Here is a 19,186-nt window from a genome sequence, read left to right on the forward strand (position 1 = left end):
TGAGATTTTTCTGGTATTTCCTGCTGGTAGTAGTTCTCTGAAAAAAATCCCCATAACTCCCTTATCTCTGCAAACAAACTTTTCATTTGTCTTTTTTTGAAAAGACTAGTTGAAAAGCAAAATCTGAGAAAGCATGAGAGCTGCATTGATTTTTTTTTCTTCTTGAATGACAGAAAAAGTCTATGACATTTAAGAAGAATATTACATAGAATTAATAAAAATGGTGTGTTTGGAATCCTTGTGGCAAAGTAAATGCCAGGTAGTATACAATTACAAACTATCGGAATCAGGTGGATACCTCTGAATGTTAACCATATCCTTAAATGAGTCAGCTGTGACATGCACAGAACATAAGGTGTAAGAGCCAAGCCTAAGGGGATGTACATGCTGCTTCTCATGAAAAATGCAGTTTTTCTATCCCTTTTGGGTAGTTCTGGCCTTTAAAGGCATCAGAACAATACTGCTGCAACAGGTGCCACACCATTGTCATGCCGTTCCAGTTTAATTCAATCATATGAGAGCTTGTTTTGCTCAGACAGCTGGAAGCCTCATCTGGTTTTATTTGTTTTGGTTTTATTAGTAAGAACAAAGAATGTTTGTTAAGTTAGTGCCTCTTTTTGTTTCCTTTAATGATGGAAATAGATTATTTTCTTTGGCAGGCCAATAATTTGGTGTCTGGGGAACAGAGGAGAAATATTCCTTCTGAAAATGGAAACTGAAGGGATTCCACAGGGTTTGTAAAGCCAGCTGAAAGAAGGAAAACTGATACCTCCTCCTGTGGCTTTCTGTACATCCACTCTGTGATCCACATGTGTCAGTCTTGAGAAGTTGTCCATGCATCCCGCAGAGCAAGGGTGGTGCAATTGCTGTCCTTGCTGGAACAGGTGTGACTCACAGTGCTCCACCCTTGGCTTTGGGGACTGTTGAGTCCAGGAGCTGGAACAGAACAGTCCTGAGTGAGGATGTTCTGGGACCACAGTGCTGCTGGGTCCTCAGCAGTTACACTTTCCTCTAAAATGGGAGGATTTTAGTTTTGATTAGTCTCTTTGAAGCCTGCAGTTGGTATTGAGGAGAGTTTTTATTTGCGCTGCCACAAAATATGGGCTGTCTTTCTGGAACCAGAGGTTACATTAATTTCATAACAGATTAATGTTTCCCCAGTGCTGACACACGTGGATGCCATGGGACAGAGAGAGAGAAACTGCAAGCGTTTCTCACAGAGGATTGTGAGAAATTTTAGGGAGCTGGAAAGATGTGATAACCTGTTGACTATAAACAATTTACAGGTGATGTTTTTCTACTTTACTTTTCTGTTCCTCTCAAGGACAGTGTGTGACAAAGATGTTTCTGTTAGTTAGCCAATAGAAAAGAACCTATCGTACCACTCTGTAAAAACGGTGCAGTTCTTTTGAGTAAAGCTTTTTTTGCCTTTCTATGATCCTGCCTCTCGCCTGTTCCTGCACCGACCTCAGCGCATGAGTGACAGGCACAGTGACTCTATTTTTTAAATAAAAATTTTAGATTGTAAAAATAAACTAGTGTGTGGTTTCATGTACTTCTACTCTATGACATTCTTTATAGTTCGTAAACACTAAAATATTTTGGAAATAATTAGAAGAAAACAGTGCTTCATGGACGGTATTTGACTATCCTCTTAAAATTGTGTTATATTTATTTGAATATGAAGCAGTGCCCTCAGAATGTAGGACAGAAAGTAAGGAGACACTGTGTTTAAATCTGAATGAGGTGTTGCAACAGTTTGAGAAGGAGTGTTGGCAGTCTGTATAAGCTGGTTAATATTCTCCTTTCTGAGAATTTTTGTCTCTGTTTTTTGGTGTGTGTTGGAGGTTTTTTGATTTAGCAGTGTCAGAGTTTAGAAGTGTAATGGCTTTTGCTCATGCAGTTTAGTAATGCCAGCTCTAGGATCATGGAGTGGTTTGGGTAGGAAGGGACTTGTAAGACCATCTAGTTCCAACTCCTGCTATGGGCAGGGACACCTTCCACAAGAACAGGTGGCTCAGGGCTCTATCTAGCTTGGCCTTAGATGCTTTCAGGAATGGGGCAACCATGGCTTTCCTGAGAAAGGAGAGAGCTTAAGTCACATGTCAATGCATGTGTCACTTCCCAGGTGTGTCTGATATGCTGATCTCAGTAACAGCAATCTTACAGAAATTTTTTTAGAAGTTTACAGGATTTTTCTAGGTTTGCTAGCCATTTCTTGGGTCCATGTGTGTGGCCTAATGAATTTAGCTGCAGATCTCGCTCTGCATTCTTCCAGCACTCCTTGAGGAAAATGAGTTCACCATGCTTGGGGGACCAAGCCAGCGTTCATTTGCAATTGTCTCATCTCCCTACTGCTGATGCTCTGGACAGCCTGGTTTGGCAATCCCCCCTCCAAAAAAGGTATTAAGGTGAAAAAAGTAAGTTGCAGCACTCAAATACTCACATGCAAGTAGGTGAGCCTCTGTTGCCAAAGATCTCTGACCTTTGACAGGGTGCATGCAATTTTATCTCAAAGTGTATACAGCCTAGAAGTATGGGAAAACCAGTCAAATGGATCTTCCCAGTTAAGAGTCATATTGTAAATATTTAGACATAAAGGACACACCCAGTGACTCTGAAGGACGAAAAGGATTTAGAAATTTTACAGTAGAGTACTAAAATGTAATAGTGTCTACATTTAAGGTGAAAATTTCTGACTTCAGAAGTTTTTCAAATAGCCTTAGATTCATTCAAATTTGGCTCTTTGTTAATAATTTTTTTGGCTGTCAAAATCAGCTGTAACTTCAGCGTATGACTGACAGTTTTTCTTAGATGTCAAACAGAGGTTCAAGAAAAGGAAAAGAGAGATGTCTAATTGCTTTCAGTTCTAAACCAGTGGCTGTTTGGGTACATCTCTAACTCTAAAAATAGCGAGCAATTATAACAATACCAGACAGAAATATGCTCTGTTCAGTGTTGGTGCCTGCTAAGAACTACTTGAAACACTTGTCAAGAAGCTTATAACCAATTACTGTAAAATAATTTGTTCAAACTTACAAGTTTTATTCTGAGATACATTTAGAAAGTGTTGGAAATTAATGTAGAAGAGGGGTAGTGTGAGAAACGACTGCTGAAAATTAAAAAGGGTTTATTAAACCCTTTGAAAATTAAAAAGGGTTTATTAAACCTTAACAAAAATACAGTAAAGGACTACATAAGGAAAAATTCACAGCACTGGGAACTGCCCTCATGCATACCACGTGGCTGGTTCATCTTCAAGATGAACCATTTATCCATGGAGACTGCGTTCCTGTAACTTGGTTGGAGGTCAGGTGTTGCCATGCCATGCCCCCTTAGCAACAAGCTTTTCCCTTCCCAGCTCTCTCGTGTATGGGGCTCAGGTGCATGCATTCTTTTTACCTGTCCTAGACAGCCCAGGCTGTCTGATGGTCACAATACAGGGAGGGGAAGGGAGCAGAACTGTGGGAGAACAGAGGAAATCTAAACTGCAATAATATAACTATACATGACTAAGGCTTTTCTTAATAGTCACACAGTAGTAATTTCTTAATTGCAAGAGCCAGTCATCTCATTATCCATCTCTAACAGTAGCAAAGAAACTACAGCTTCACAAGAAATAACACACAGCACTTACAGTCACATTTATGTAGTGACCTGGAGGACTAATTCTGGCTTCTAAATATGTGCTAGGTAGAACCTAGCACATACTAGATTCATTTCAAAGGGCAATGTGGGTGTAATAATGTTGGCTTCAGTGCACAGTGCCCAGCTCCACCTGCCCTCAGTGATTAATTTCTGTGCTGTCTCAAGCGTGTCACTGTTTGTTCACAGTGAACTAGTTAAGAGGGACTAGTCAATCTTTGTGATCATGCCCTGTAGTATTTTCTATCTGAGGGTCTTAGAGGGTTTTAAAAATATTTTTTTTAAGTTAAATGATTGTTGAAAAACTGGTGGCACCTGTAGTACAATGCTATAGACTGTTTGCAGCCATGAAGAAAACATGCACCTTGCCAGTGTTCTGTGGTGTGAAAGGATGCTGAAAAATGTGCAATTTTGCTCACTGTTTGAACAAGTTTTTCTGAGTGTCTGTGCAGCACTCTCGTTCTTGGTTGCGCCTGGTCATGAAGAAAGCAATTGGTGCAGAAGTAACTGAAAACCACAGGCTTTTTTCATCAATCCTCCCATCCTCTGTGTTTAGAATGGCTTGATCTGGTCTTAATTGCCCCAACTTACCATGACATTGCAGCAAATGGGACCTCAGGCCCATAACAGAACAAATGCCCACTTTTTACAACCAAGCTGTTGCTGATGGCAACAATAGGGAAGTTGTAATGCCTCCACCTTTTGGGTGGTGTGGCTGGAGTCCAGCGGCTGGTCATTGTCAGCTGTCGAGCACCTTGCATTTCCAGTACCATGGGAGGACTCTTTCCTCTGTTTTGGAGAAAGGAAAGTCTCAAACAACATCTTTTGTTACTGCCAGCATCAGTTTTAAAATCAGAATTTATATTTGTGATGTATCACTGCCCTTGAATTCCCCCTTATTCTTGCCCTCAGTCTGTTCTCTGGTGATGGAGCCTGATTGACCTTGCTGCCACATTATCAGAAATGGATTTCTGATCTTTCTGGTCAGCTTTTTAAAACCATTAGTTCATTTAGAAACTGACTTCTGGCTTGAGTCATCAAAAGGATGGAGTCCTACTGCATGACGTACTTTTCACTGTCCCAAGATACTGAGAGGGATTTAAACTGAAAAACCCAGTACTATTGCTAGCTAGATGAGGCTGTGTTGTATTTTAAAGAGAAAAATCTGTGCAAGAAGATCCCAAAGAAGAGTGGTGAGAAATTATTATGTGTGCTGTTGCTTTAGGGCCAGAACTTTTTATCCATTTGAGAGGTAATTCAGGTTTTAAAAATATAAGACTAATTGTTTCATAAATAAAAAAAATCAATTACCTTCAGAGGAAAAATTACAGCTGTTTGAGTGCTTGGTAATTGTTTTGTCTACAGCTAATTGCTAGTGGCTTTTTTTGTGGCTAATAAACTGGTTCATGGAACATTAACTGACACTTACGTGTCTTCATTACACTGTTTTAACTCCTGCTATTCATTACTAGGTTCTACCACTCTCTTGTTAAAGAGAGTGGTAGAACCTAGTCATGAATAGCAGGAGTTAAAACATGAATATTTCGCGGTACTTCCAAGACCTTTGATGAAAATCTCAGTGTTTACCAGCTGACCTGCATTTTGTTTAGTAATAATAGTCACTAAGTGCTTCTGTTAAAGTCACATTTTATTTGCAGTGAAGCAAATGTAAGGGCTAGAAGAGCATGGTAGAAATTGCCTCTCAGTACCTTGGGAAACCCTCCTTGGCAAGCAAGCTGGAAGTCTTTTTTTGGGTTTTATTGAGGTACATAACTTCTCACCTCTGCAGCTCTGAGAGCAGACTTTACTTCTGACATTGATGCCTGCATGTATGGGCCATCTTGTCTGCTGTTTTGCCTGACAAATCGAGACACACCTCCAGGCTGAATCCTGCAAGAAACACTCATCACCATATAGCACACACACAACAGACCTAACATTATAGACACCCCTCCCAGATGCAGATCCCCAGATAGGTCTTTGCTGTTTCTCATTGTTTCCAAAGCCAGACGGTTCCATTCTCACAGTTTTCTGCTGAATCTGCAGCAAAATTAATCTCTGCATGTGATTTAGTGTGCAACAAAATGATGGGTGTTTGTTTTCTATCAGAGGGGGCCCTGCACCTGGATGAACTGGTGTTTTTCCAATTTTTAAAATAGATACTTTAATGTAAAAACAGTTGCTATGAAAGTAAAAAAAAATAATAAATCTGAGTCAAATCAGCAAATGGATCAAAAGAAAAAATGTTTACACATGTTCTCAAGCAAAGCTATTATTCATTTACTTATCTTCTTTCCCAGTGCTTTGAACTCTGTGTGGAGATGGAAGAGAAAAGCCCTAATTTTTTAAGATCATTAGCTTTAGCTAAAGTATTCTGTGTCCTCAATTATTTTAGTTGAACCAGCTTGACAAATAAACTAAAACCTAGGTAATTGAGGTTTTCCTTTTCCACTAACTCCAGCAGTTCAGTTCAGTGCTCACTTATCTGTTCCTCTCTCTTTTGGGAAGAGAAAATATGAAACCAACCTGTCTCCAAGAGCATTTTGATTCACATATGCAGGTACACGCATGTGCATGATTGCTTTGCCCATGAGGTGGTGACATCCTTGAGCTGAGAGAGACCAAAACCAGTTATATCTAATCCACTTTGGGATCAAAGCCACTTGTGCTGATTTGTGTAAATTATCAGCTGGGGAGTTAACTTCAGAGCAGTCTGTGTCCTTGCACACATCTTAGCACTCAGTTCCACCCATTGCTTTTTTCTCCAGAGGCCAGGAGAAATAATGGAGTTAGGAATAGAGAAATGGAAGCCAGGCACCAACTACTGCAAGTGGGTGTAACGGGCATGGCACGGTGGCTTTGCAGTGAAGAGTTTAAAGTCATCTCTACAGACTGGACAAAACATTTGTGTGAATTGGATCCTGTGGCTCAGTTATGGGTCTGAAATGAGTGTCATAAAGATGTACTTCTCCTCAGAGAATTTAATTTCTGCCTTTGCTCTCTCTGCCAGGGAGGAGGACGAGTACTCGGAGCTGCGGTCAGAGCTGAGCCAAAGCCAGCAGGAAGTTAATGAAGACTCACGCAGCATGGGTCAGAACTCTGTCTCAGTGCCAGAGAACCAGTCCACCATGGTCACTGCAGATGTGGGTGAGTTGTGTTCTTAGCAGAAGTGATGACTTCCCACAACAGAAAGGTATCATAGCTTTTGAAATGCAAATCCAAGCATTTAAAAAAAAAATGCTTGGATTTTCATTTTTTGGAAATGAATTAATGTAGGATGTGTTAATCACAATTGTTGCTGAGCCTCTACACGACTGTGAACTTAGATGTGAAGTAATCTTTGTGCCTTGATTGTAGAATCGTAGAATCATTAAGTTTGAAAAAAATCTGACATCATTGAGTCCAGCCATCAACCCTGCACCACCATCATGTTCACCATTAAATTTTTTGTCTTCAACATAGTTTTTAAACACTTTCAGGCATGGTGACTCTACGCACTCCCTAGGCAGTCTGTTCCAGTGCTTCACAACCTTGTCCATGAACATGTTTTTCCTGATATCCAATCTAAACCTCCCCTGGTGCAGCTTGAGGCTGTTTGCTCTTGTCTGGTCACTTGTTACCTGGGAAAAGAGTCTGACCCTCACCTGACTGCAGCCTCCTCTCAGTTGTAGAGAATAGTAAGGTCCCCCCTGAGCCTCTGTTTCCCCAGAAGCACACCTTCTAGCAGAATTCTGGTGTAATCCTCACTATGACAGATCTCCAGAATTCTCTTCAGTATTCTGTTCCCGTTTTCTATACTGTATTGTTTACGAGTGCAAGACCTGCAATAACACATTTGTGTTTTCATATTTACATTTTCTACAAGCATTGGTACCACAGTATTAATAATAATGTGACTGTGAAGTGTCTGATCTAGGAATTCAAAATATTTAATAGAGGTTTTTAAAGTTCTAAAAAAGCTAATGTTTTACTTCAAAGGCTAGTGCTTACTGTTAAGTTCCTATTTGGACAGATTCTAATATGAGGATTTTTTCATTCTTAATTTTCTTCTTACCAAGAAAAAAAAACTACTTCACTTTTCAGGGTTTATTTTGTCTTCATGAAGTGAAGTTGAACCAGTCTTTGTGGATATAAACAAAGTAGCTAGTTGTGTAAGTTTGTTCTAACAATGAAAAGCATGGCAGTAGAATGACACAATGCAGAGACCTAGAAGATAAGGGGGATGATGTTTCTGTTTCAAAAACCAACAGATAGATAGCTCTGGAGCCAGCCAAGGATTGTTGCTAATAACACACTCTGAGAAGGAATAGGATGTGGCTGGAGAGGAGAGCTGTGTGGAGGTACAAGCAGTACGTCCAGATAACTCTTGTCTCTTTAGAGACAAGTGTCCTTCTTCAGCTCCATGAGCACAACACAACTCACAGCAAGTGCAGGGATGAACCTGCAAAGGGTACATGATCTGTAGAAGGGAATCCAGGTCACCTAAGAGCCCAGAAGCCCTCCCAGCCAGTTCTAGAAAAATCTGAAAGAACAGATTGCCCATGATAACTAATTTGCATAGAAAGGGAGAAACTTATTTCCAGAGCAGGGAAAACTTACCTATAAACAGGTCCACAAAGCCCAGGATGCTTGCTTTACATGTGCAACCCAGCACCCTGAATAGCTGAATCACGCCAGAGCCAGGACTGGTGATCTTCGAGACTCTGTCGTTCTCTCTTCTATTCATACATCTCTGATATCTATGATCTCTCTACTCTTCTGTATCTCATCGTCTAGTCAGTAGATAGGAGTCGAGATAGCGAGTGGCGATAGATATTCATGCGAAGTATCTGCTGCTGCTATGTACTACTCTATTTGGCTAGCTCTCTGGAGTGCAGGTGGCTCGGATAGTCTAGCGATCGTCTTCTCTCTCTTCTCTCTCTCTTTCTCTCTCTCTCTCTCTCTCTTCTTTCTCTCTATCTCTCTCTCTTTTCTCTCTCTCTTCTTTCTCTCATCTCTTCTTCTCTCCTTCTTTCTCTCTCTCTTCTTTCTCTCTCTCTTCTTCTCTCTCTTCTTCTCTCTCTCTCTTCTTCCTCTCTCTTCTTCTCTCTCTCTTCTTTCTCTCTCTCTTTCTCTCTTCTTTCTCTCTTCTTTCTCTCTTCTTTCTCTCTTCTTGCTCTCTCTTCCCTTTCCCACTTCATCCAAAAAACAGTGCCTTGTGCTTATATAGTAGGTCAGGGCCTAACCTCACCCAGTTTCCATGCCAGGTGTGTATTTCTGAGCTTTTGTGGACCCTCTGACTTTCATCATTCCTTTGACCACAAGCGTCTGCAAATCTTGGGTGCTCTCTTTCCCTGAAGGGTAGGCTCACAGATGACAATGGACAAAGTAAGAACATTATCTCTAGGGATCCCAGCATTTCTTCCATATTTGCCTTCTATCCATAGACTCTGTCCTTTTTGGATGTTGTTTCCATATTCCTGTGAAAATAAATTGCACACACACATATGGATACAGGAATATGTATGATTTTAAATCCTTCTAGATATAGGTATATAAGGATAAAAAATCATGCTCTAATAACCCATGTGCATGTCCCGATAGAGTGACTGCCCCTAATCGGTGACTTTGTAAAAACAGTAATAGCTCACTCTGATGCATGTGGATCTGCTGCTCTGTTGCTACAGGCAATAAAACAGCTAGAGGCAGAACTGTGAATGCTCTCCAGTATGTCTTGCAGAGCTTGTGATTGGGCTGTGCTGGTTTTCTGTCAGAAAAAGGGTTCTCACACTATAAGATAGTTATTTTTATGGGGGAAGCGTCACCATCAGAACAAATCCTGGTAGACAAGGTCATGTGACGGTTGTTTAAATGTACAAGATGTTATGGGAAAAAGCAAATTCAAGCAAACAAAACACTAGGTTTTTACAAGTAAGCATCCTGCTTGCTATATCCTGCTTGTGACTGAGTGGTGGTATTGTGAAGGGCTTTTTTGGTATGAGTATAGCATAATTAGGAATGGTTGCTAATTAGGAATTAGTGAAGTGACTTCCCAGAAAAAAACTTTTATATGTTGTGCATTCAGATTTTCCATGCAGTGCTGTAGCATCATACTAAACTCTTTTTTTTTGGTCAGCAGTAGTTTGTGTTTATGTCTGTTAGGCTGTGGAGTTAGGTTAATGATAATGAGTTTGCAGTTTTTTTACTTTCTGTTCCTTGTATTCCTACATCCAGCAGTTCTCAATGTTCCCTTGCACAGGGAGGTTTCAAGGCAGCCTGCAATAATCTAGTGACTTCTGTCTGTTAAAATTCTCACCCAGTTCAATGCCACACTGCTTTAGTGCCCTGAAACGCTTGCAGCAGCAGTACAGGAATCACAACCTCCACCAAGAATGCCTGCTGCTGTTTTTAGTGGAATAGAGGAACTGCGGGTGTGCTGCTGCCTCGTAGTGCACCCCTTGTGTGCTGTGCTGTGGGTAGCTACTGCAGACTCTGATCTAGCCAGTCAGAAATACTGACTTGGCACATCCAGGAGACAGCACAAGGGTGAATTCTGCCACAGGTCTGCCTTAGGACATGCCGCTGTCCGTCACCAGAGGTGAACTTAAGAGAAACAAAAATAATTTATGGAGTGAGCTAGCAAGGTACAGAGACCCCCTTGTTTTCACATAAGTGGAGGATGCTACAGCAGTGGGCACTAGAAGAGGTTTGCCTGAAGACAGGAGAGGAAGTCATTCTCTGTAATACTTTACAGTTAAAATAGCATTGTTGTATAGGGTGGTTATATGATTGTAGTGTGAAACATAAGCTCTGGTGTTAGAATCCCTGAATATTCTGCTGTTTTATTTGAAGGAATAGCTGTTAAATAATACACAGGCTCTGAGGTCGTTGGTAGGGATCATTTCTGTAAACACCAGGATTTTTTAAAGTCAGGCAACACCTAAGTACAACCACAAAAATTTCTCTGAAAAACATCAAGTCATAACATCCCTGAATGTACCAGACAGAAGAATCTTGTATTTACAGAGACAAATGTATGACTTCAATAAAATCAGATTAATAGACCTTGAATGACCAAAAGAACAACATAAAAATATGTCACAGAATGTAAGCATGTAATATCTTGAAATGTTCTTCAGAAAAGAGGGGGTTTTGAAGAAAGAATGAACACTTCAGCTAATCTGTGGGGTGAAGCCGTCGGTTGTTGTTTGTCAGATGAGAGGTAGCTCATGATTCCAGTTGATGTGATTATGGTGTTTAAGCCCATCAGTTGTCGAGGAAAAAGTGGCAGAGTGCAAGGACATTCTCTGAACAGTATCAGTCCTGGCTGTTCTGCAGCAGACACTTCCTGGTTAAGAGTTTGTTTTTTCACTGAGTCATTAATTGTTGTGATGTTTGTTTTGTTTTGTCTTGCTTTCTTTTAGATAACTGTAGTGACTTGAATTCAGAACTGCAGAGAGTGCTGACAGGTCTGGAAAATGTTGTCTGTGGGAGGAAGAAAAGCAGCTGCAGTTTATCGGTGGCAGAAGTGGACAGGCACATTGAACAACTCACTACTGCCAGCGAACACTGTGATTTAGCTATTAAGGTAATGGTAACATTAGGCTCTAAAATGCAGCGTGTTCATTGCCTGAGACACCTGATCACTTCTCTAATAACCACACTTTGCTTCCAAAGATGTTAAAAGTACTTCACAGGAGTCAACTTGAGTTCACAGTGTGTGTTTGTAAGTAGTAACACACCTGTTCTACACTTTCCAAGGTCCAGGAAGAGCTACTTTGGACCTCAAATCAGAAATGTATTTGTCCTATACTCATTTCAAAGATAACAGAAATGGGGATACTCAACAGTTAATTTACTTTCTTAAGCAATTTTGCTTATCCAGCAAACAAGCTCTCACCTGCCCAAGGTCCTGCAGGTAATCATTGACCAGTGACTGAAAACACACTGTGTATGTTTGTGGTTGGCTGAGTTGTGATTGACTGCCTTAAAATATAAAGCTGTCCTGATTCCAGCTAATTTTTGCAGGAGCCAGGAGACGGCATGGCCAGGTCATCCTATATCCCTCATTTTCCAGGAAAGAGGGGAAGGGATCCCTTCCTGGTCATGTATTCTTGGGGGTGAGAGTGCAAACTGCCCATTTCTTTTCCAGTCCCCTATTAGTATTTTTGCTGTCACTGTTCATTTTCTTACCTCATTGCTTTTTCCAGTCAATAGTTCTTATCTCAACCCCTGATCTTTGCCTTTTGTGCCTCTGATTGCCCTTTCTATCCCTCCACTGGAGACTGGGAAGTGAGTGAACAGGGGGGTAGTTTGGAGTTTTTTCAGGGGGAACACTAAATTGAGGAGCACCATTCCCCAGAGCACAGCAAAAGCTAATTTAACACTGAGCATTGATTGTGCATTAGTTCAAATGAGAAATCAGTCTCAGAAACAAATTATTCAAGTGATATCTGTATGTTGTGAATGTAACCGAACATGGAGATGGATGTTTGCTGGCACATGTAACAAAAGGCACTGCAGTTCAGAACCTGACAGCGAGAGAGCCACAGAGAATCTTCCTACATACAGGGGAAGACATGAACAAGCTTCTTGTGTCTAGTGGAAAGGTGTCAGTGACTCATTGATACAGCAGAAATTGTACTGACAGTTTGGTCTTGCAGTGAAGAGGTCTCTGACCATTCTAGATGGCTTTGACAGCCCTTCATCCTGCTGCTGGGAAAAGTTCCTTCTCTCCCTGGTGGTGCCTGAGGAATGTAACAAAATATAAAGCAATTAATGTTGAGTAGTAATTTGAAGGATGTGTGTATGTTTGACTTCTGGTCTCTGGGGATCATTGTTAAAGCAGTTTATTTGAGTGTCTCAGAGGATTAGGATCAGTACTTTGAATGTTGCCAAGTACTTTTTTGGAGTTTTAGGGTTAACTGTTTTCAGGGGTCACTATTCACCAAAAGAGAAACTGTGGATTCTGAGAAATAGGTAGAGGTCAGCCTGTGTGAGGCCCACAGAAGTATCTGAGGTGTTTAACGGAGCAAAACCCACCCGTAAAGCCCTCTCTCCACCATTGCGCCCCTGGCTGCAGGTCATCTCTGCTTTCGTGTTTTCTCAGAGTAAAAAAATCGAGAGAATTTTGAAGTGGGTGGAATTGTGAATGGAAGCCTGAGGTGTTCTGACTGCCTTTTGCCTTGGCTATTGGCTTTTTTCTTCACCAACAGACTAATGCATTTAAATGTTTTAAATCCTTTAGCTGAGGTGATTATATTTCACTGGGTTCCTTTTATTGCAGTTGCTGCTGAATTACTTTTTGTTTCTTCTATACAAACTATGTCACCCTAGCTGTCTCAATTGTTTCTGCCCCACAGAAACTGAAAAGATTTTAAAATTAAATTTATCAGACTGTCTTACTAACTGAACAGTTACAAAAGCATACTTTAAGAAAATGATTTAAGAAAATTTCCACAGAATAGTCTGGGTAATGCTTTGTTTATTTTGGAGATCACATCAGTAGCAGATATCTAAGCAGTAAAATTTTGCTGATTGAAAAAGCTGTAAATATTTCCAAGCATGAAACATTTAGAATGTGAGAACAGCTGTACTGGAGTGGACCAAAAGTCCATATGGACTACCTAATGGCAGATGCTAATGGAAAGACAGCATCAAAAATTACATACATAGTAGGTTCTTCTCTTTCCTTCGGAGATGCTTCCAGCAAAGTGGGTTTGTAGGAACTTGAACCAAAGATGATGTCTTTGTGTTTAATTGTAATGGGTGAAATTGTCTTCTTTCTTTCTATCTGCTGTGTTTTGGGCCTGTCTAAATTTTTGCCTCCGTAAATTCTGTTAGGAATAAATTCTGCCATTGAGTTACACCATGGGAAGAAGTAGTCTTCCCATGGTGTCTTTAGTCTTTTAAACCTGATACTTGCTGATTTAATCTGATATCTCATCTGTAACACAACACTTCTTGTAAAGAAAATAAGGCAGAGAGCACTGATGGCAGTGGCAGCAACAAGACTGGAATTACCATGATATGGCATCCTGCTGCCCTGTGCTCAGAACACAACATTGTAATTCAATCCCATACTCCGTGAAATTATATCTGAATTATCTGCTGTGCAGCAGCACACCAGATAAAAATTCTGTTTGTAATGCTGCTTTGAAGAAAGCTAATCAGCATTATTTGACATAGCTATATCTGTGTAGAGTGTTTGTTTTATTTTCCACGGAGGATGGTTGGTAGCATATTGGACTCCAGAGAATTGCTCTAGTGGTAGTTGCTCTAAGAAGCAGTGGTCTAGGAAGCGGAGGGGTTGGGAAAATAGCTAGATTGGAGCATGGGGAATGGGGAGGAAGGAGTCAGCAGCAGAACTTTGCACTGGAGGAGTGAGAAAACAGCAGGGAAAGTTTGAGGGTGGGGGAAGAAGGGAGGGGACAAAGAGGCACTGTTTAAAAAAAGCTGGCATCATCAAAAGAGGATGCTTCTGCCATTACAGAGCTTCTCTTTACATTGTGAGATTAACCACCCTGTACTTATTCAGATCTTGAACTCATTGTCATGCTGTGTTGAAATAATTTACCTGGTCATAATTTGGACCTGTGGGTCCAAGTGAAGCTAAAACAGGGGAGACCTGCAGCTTCTTTCACCTCACAGAGATGTTGCAAACCTTTGCTTTTTCAGAATAGTAATTTCAATTTCCTGCCAAATCTGTAAGCAGAATTACAATCTAGATACTCTGATACTCTGTCTGAGTTTCATAATTGTGGCTCTAAAATGTATTGCAGTTTTATGTGAGAGAGACATGAAATACAATTCAAAAGGATAAACTGAACAAATAATAAAATTTCATTGATACCACAAAGTCAGACAAGGCTGAAAACACTGATAAGATTTCTTGTAGGAAAAAAAAAAAGTGTCTCCAGCTAGGCTTATTATTTTCAGCTGTAGTCTAGTTGGTTCTTTTGGTCCCTCCCAGTTTAAAGAAGTAAACGAAGCAGTAAATATTCAGTAACATAAAGAATCATAGATTCCTAGAATATGCTGAATTGCAAGGGATACATCAAGATATAAATGTTCTTTTGAATAAAACAACTAAATAGATTATTAAATAAGTGTTCTTTTGAATAAAACAACTAAATAGATTATTATTAACCTTGGTGCATCTGTTCTCTTCCATATTAGATGTAAAGTGTAGGCTTTAGCTATAACTTGGTTTTGGATTTGTCAATGAAATGAAACTTTCTGCATTACCAGTGATGTCATATATTCTTTTATTTTCCATGTTTCTTCCCATCATTTCAATGCACAGTGCTTTCAGGGAGATTAAAAAGTTTAAGGGCAACATTTGGAGTGGTTTTGCTTGTTGCAGATATCTTTCATAGTTAGACATGGAGCACAGGCACAGCATACACTGGGTAGCAGATTCCAAACCGCAGCTGGCTCCCCAGCAGGCTGTTATGCTGTGTTTCAGCATGTTAGTGGCCAGCCTGACAGACAGTTCAGGAATGGCAGTATTCCCTTGCTGGTGGTGGGTGCTCGTAGTTCAGTTTTCTCCACTGTAAGTTTGTGAGTGTCCCTTGAACTAGCAGTGTCTACACAGCTCTGAGCATAGAGGTGGGACAGGAAGTGCTGGATGCCATTGTGTCCCAGAGAAGCCCAGCCTTTTTTTAGGTATTAGAAAGGCTGTAACATTCCCTGTAAGCCTAGTCGAGGCCAGAGTTCTTTCTTGTATTTTGCTGTCAACTCAAGGAAAGAACATACTCAGGGACGTGGGAAAGAAGAACCCTCTTTTAATCCTCTCCCACTCTTTTTATTGCCCTTTTGTGGCATTAGTCTAGCAATAAATAAGGCCCCATGCCATGCACGTTTACTGACTTCTCATTTCTGCCTGTTACTCAACAGGCAAACAATAAGTACAGTGCTTGCCCAAGAGAAGGAGTTAATAATTTGTTCTAAAGTATTCTGAGATTAAACTAGCAGGATTGCTGTCATTCATAGGTGACATGTTTTATTTGCATGTCTGCTTTGGTGTTTGTCAGTATGAAATATTTTAATGAAATGGTCAAACTGTCAAAAAATGTAAGTAATACTTAGCACACAAAAGAAGCAAACTAATGGTGTTGAGAGGCTGGGATATATGAGTATGTAGAGTATATATATAGGCTGTATATATGAGTATGTAGAGTTGCCTGTTAACACACAGTTCTGTTCCATCTACCCATTAATCCTGCTCAGTTGTCTTTGGCCCGTTCTGTTTGTTGATGACTGTGTTTTTGCAGACTGTGGAGGAGATTGAGGGAGTGCTTGGACGTGACCTTTATCCAAACCTTTCTGAGGAGAGGTCTCGGTGGGAGAAGGAGCTTGCTGGCCTGCGGGAAGAAAATGAGAGCCTCACAGCCATGTTGTGCAGCAAAGAGGAGGAGCTCAACAGGACCAAGGCCACCATGAATGCTGTCCGTGAGGAGAGGGACAGGCTGCGTAGAAGGGTAAGGCTGCTGCACAGACTACGCCTTCTTCTTCCTCCAACCCGTGTGGTTTTGTCACCAGAACAGGCTTATCTTTAATCTCTCTTCCTGTGCTGGCTGTAGGGCTTTTTGCTTTGTAAAGCTGGGCTGTACAAATGTCAAAACTAGGACAGAACTGAACATAATTGAAAAAGAATGTGTGAAAACCAGCCAGCGTGCACAACAACCTGATTTCAGAAATCAGAAAAACTGATATTCATCTTAAAGGAAGCATACGTAACTTGGATATAGAGAAAGCAGATGTTCATCTAGTAAATTTTCCTGTGAGGCTATTTTTTCCTGTAAACAACAAATATTTCTTTGGTTTTGGTGGGAATTCAGTTTGTGATTAGGAGAAAGAAAAAGAGCAGGACTCCTGTCAGTGGGCAGTAATTCTCATACTGAACAAGGAGTAGTTCCAGCCATGTCCTGCTTCCCTGTCTACATTTTATGATGCTTTAAGGTCAGATAAAGGCTTTGAGCTTTGTGTGGAGTCCAAAGTGAGAAAAAAACGGGGGAAGATTTCTTCACAAAAAAGATTAAAGATCCAAGAGAATGTGACCTCAGTCTCAGTTACTTTAAAAATTTGTTAACTTTGTACCTGGTAAATTTGCTGAGTTTTGTCTAAATAGGAGGTTTTTTTATTTTTAAAACAGGCAGTTTCAAGTTTGTATTCAGTCTAAATGACAGTTCAGACCACCATATCATGGTAAACTATTGCAAGTATTAGTCTACCCATTGGCTGCAGATTAGCTTTTTTTGCTGTTCTAAACTAACATTGTTCTTCAGTGACTGTGCCATTCTTGCATGAGCCTACATCGTGTGAGATTCGCAGTCTTCAGGTATGAAGACTCAAATTACCTTTTCAAAACTCCCTGTCTTCTCCTAACACTAAAAAGGCATGTCTGATGAGGCAAGAATAGTAATCTCGTATCATATAAAGAAAGATCACTTCAACTTTTCCTTTCTAAATTTGTCTTTTATTATATACCACAGGTTGTTTTCAGTCCTGAAATTTTTGAACTGATGGTGACAATTTTTTGTAGTGGAGGCAATACTACCCATTGAGCTACAGAAGCAGCATTTATGGACTGGCTGGGTTGTTGCCAAACTGGGGGAGTGGACATCAACACAAGCAGGCAGAGAGTTGAAGTCTGTGCTTGAGAAATTCGTTTACACCAATGCAGTTATTGACACTCCAGGTGACACAGATCAATACTGAGAAATCAGACAAGAGAAAGATAGGTGGCCTTGAGTATACAAAAGGATTCCTGTTTTGAGAAGTAGGGCATGCAAGTTAAGGGGCTTAAAAGAATGGTAACAGGAATTTATGCTGACATCCAGGAGCTTCTCAGTTGAGAAACAAAACAGGGGAAGGAAGTGGTGTTGTACTCTCAGCAATTAACATGGCTGAGCCATAGTAGTAAATTCAGTCCTGTGAGGTACCAGAGAAGTTATTTTCAGTAGGGCTTGGAAAAACTCTGTAAGAGTGGTGAGATCTGATTTGGAATGTTATATGTCATTTTTATCTCTTAAAGGTGCAGTCTAAATTGGCAAAAAATTCTGTAGACAATGGTCAGAGAAATGGTCATTGTCTGTAGAGACTTGTCCTGTTCAGCATGGCAAAACAAATTTTTAATTTGTTTTCTCTTTACAAATGCTAAGAGAAAGAAAATAAAAATTGGAGCAATGACTCTCTAAACTCAGGGACAAAACTGAAGCAAGAGCAGGATAACACGAACTACTTGTGGCTGTATGAGGCCAAAAGCTGGACTGTGAGGTGTCCAAGATACAGGAAGATTGTGGTTCTGAAGAAACACTAAGGAGTACTACTTTCTAAATGGAGCTTTAAAATATTAAAGTTATGTTTGTATAATGAAATACATGACTGTGCAAGGATACCTGTAAAATCCTGGATCATTACATTAGGATTGTATCCAAAGGAAAGCGGAAAAAGCCAAGTTAACACAGCTGCATTAATTCTAGAAGCAGCCTTAGCATCTTTTCACAATTCTGCTATGTTTTGTCTGGCTGCCAGCAGTTCTAGTTCTCTGTTATGGAGGTATCTCTGATGGAAGCAGAATTAAGGTCATCAGCTTGTTTCAGGTCTTTGTAACTACAGAGAACTTTACTGAAATCTGGTAATTAATATCATCCTTATCATGCAGAACAATTGATTTATTACCCCTACCAGAGAAGTTAGTTTGTGACATATGACCCTCTCTGCACACTATGTAATTGTTGCACTGGAGACCATATTTGCATTTTTAATGTAGCTTCATGTCCATAGTGGCAACAAAATAAATGTTTTCTTTGACCTATGAAATATTTTCTATATGCCATCTGAATTCAAAAGTCACTTCACATTATTTCCCTGGAGAGTGGGAAAGGAGATCCAACTAAAATTTAGTTATTGTCCTTCTCAAATTAAATTGGGTGAAGTGAACAAGCTTGAAGTTGACCAGATCAATACATCTGTTCCTTCAGACCAATGCATGCAATCAAGCAGAGTGCTTTCAATACATTTTTCTCAGGCTTGTTGGAGATTTAATTTAATTAGGTATTTACTGCGCTCAGTTAACAGATTGAGCTGCTCTCTGGAACAGCAGCTAAGAAACAACATACATTCAGAGTTTGTTTCTCACAGGTCATTAGCAAGTGAAGTAATTGCTTACTTCGGTAGGTTGTCTGCAGTGTAACAGCTAATTTCATAATGCAGAGGTTTATTTTACCTCTGCATTATTTTGCTACATTAAAAATAAAATCTATTTAGATCCAGGCCGGTCAGTGCCCTAGAAACTGCTTACACAGCTGACTATAATCCTGAATCCAGTAATACAGATAAGATGGTGGGGAACTTCTGTACCAGTCTATGGATGATTATTATTATACGAGAATAAGGCTGTAATCAGGTCAGCACTATTTACAACTGCTATACAGAGTAACAGGCTTAAGTAGTAGAAGAAAAAGTAATACTTCTGTTCTTACACAAAAGCCCTTGTATTCGGCAGGAGATTCAGATGAGCACCAGTGAAACAGCATAACCTGATGGTAAAGTAAAA

The 19,186-nt window shown here is 40.2% G+C and overlaps 1 protein-coding gene across 1 annotated transcript in view; it reads left to right on the top strand.

Annotated features, from left to right (window-relative positions):
* The window catches only part of MCC (MCC regulator of WNT signaling pathway), a 180,648-nt gene that overhangs the window by 122,720 nt on the left and 38,742 nt on the right, over nucleotides 1-19,186 (top strand). Inside the window, 3 exon segments of the mRNA XM_030237101.2 lie at nucleotides 6,656-6,792; nucleotides 11,049-11,212; nucleotides 15,900-16,106. Coding sequence (XP_030092961.2) covers nucleotides 6,656-6,792; nucleotides 11,049-11,212; nucleotides 15,900-16,106 — 508 coding nt within the window.

This window comes from Serinus canaria, chromosome Z, assembly GCF_022539315.1.
Source record: "Serinus canaria isolate serCan28SL12 chromosome Z, serCan2020, whole genome shotgun sequence".
Lineage (NCBI taxonomy): Eukaryota > Metazoa > Chordata > Aves > Passeriformes > Fringillidae > Serinus > Serinus canaria.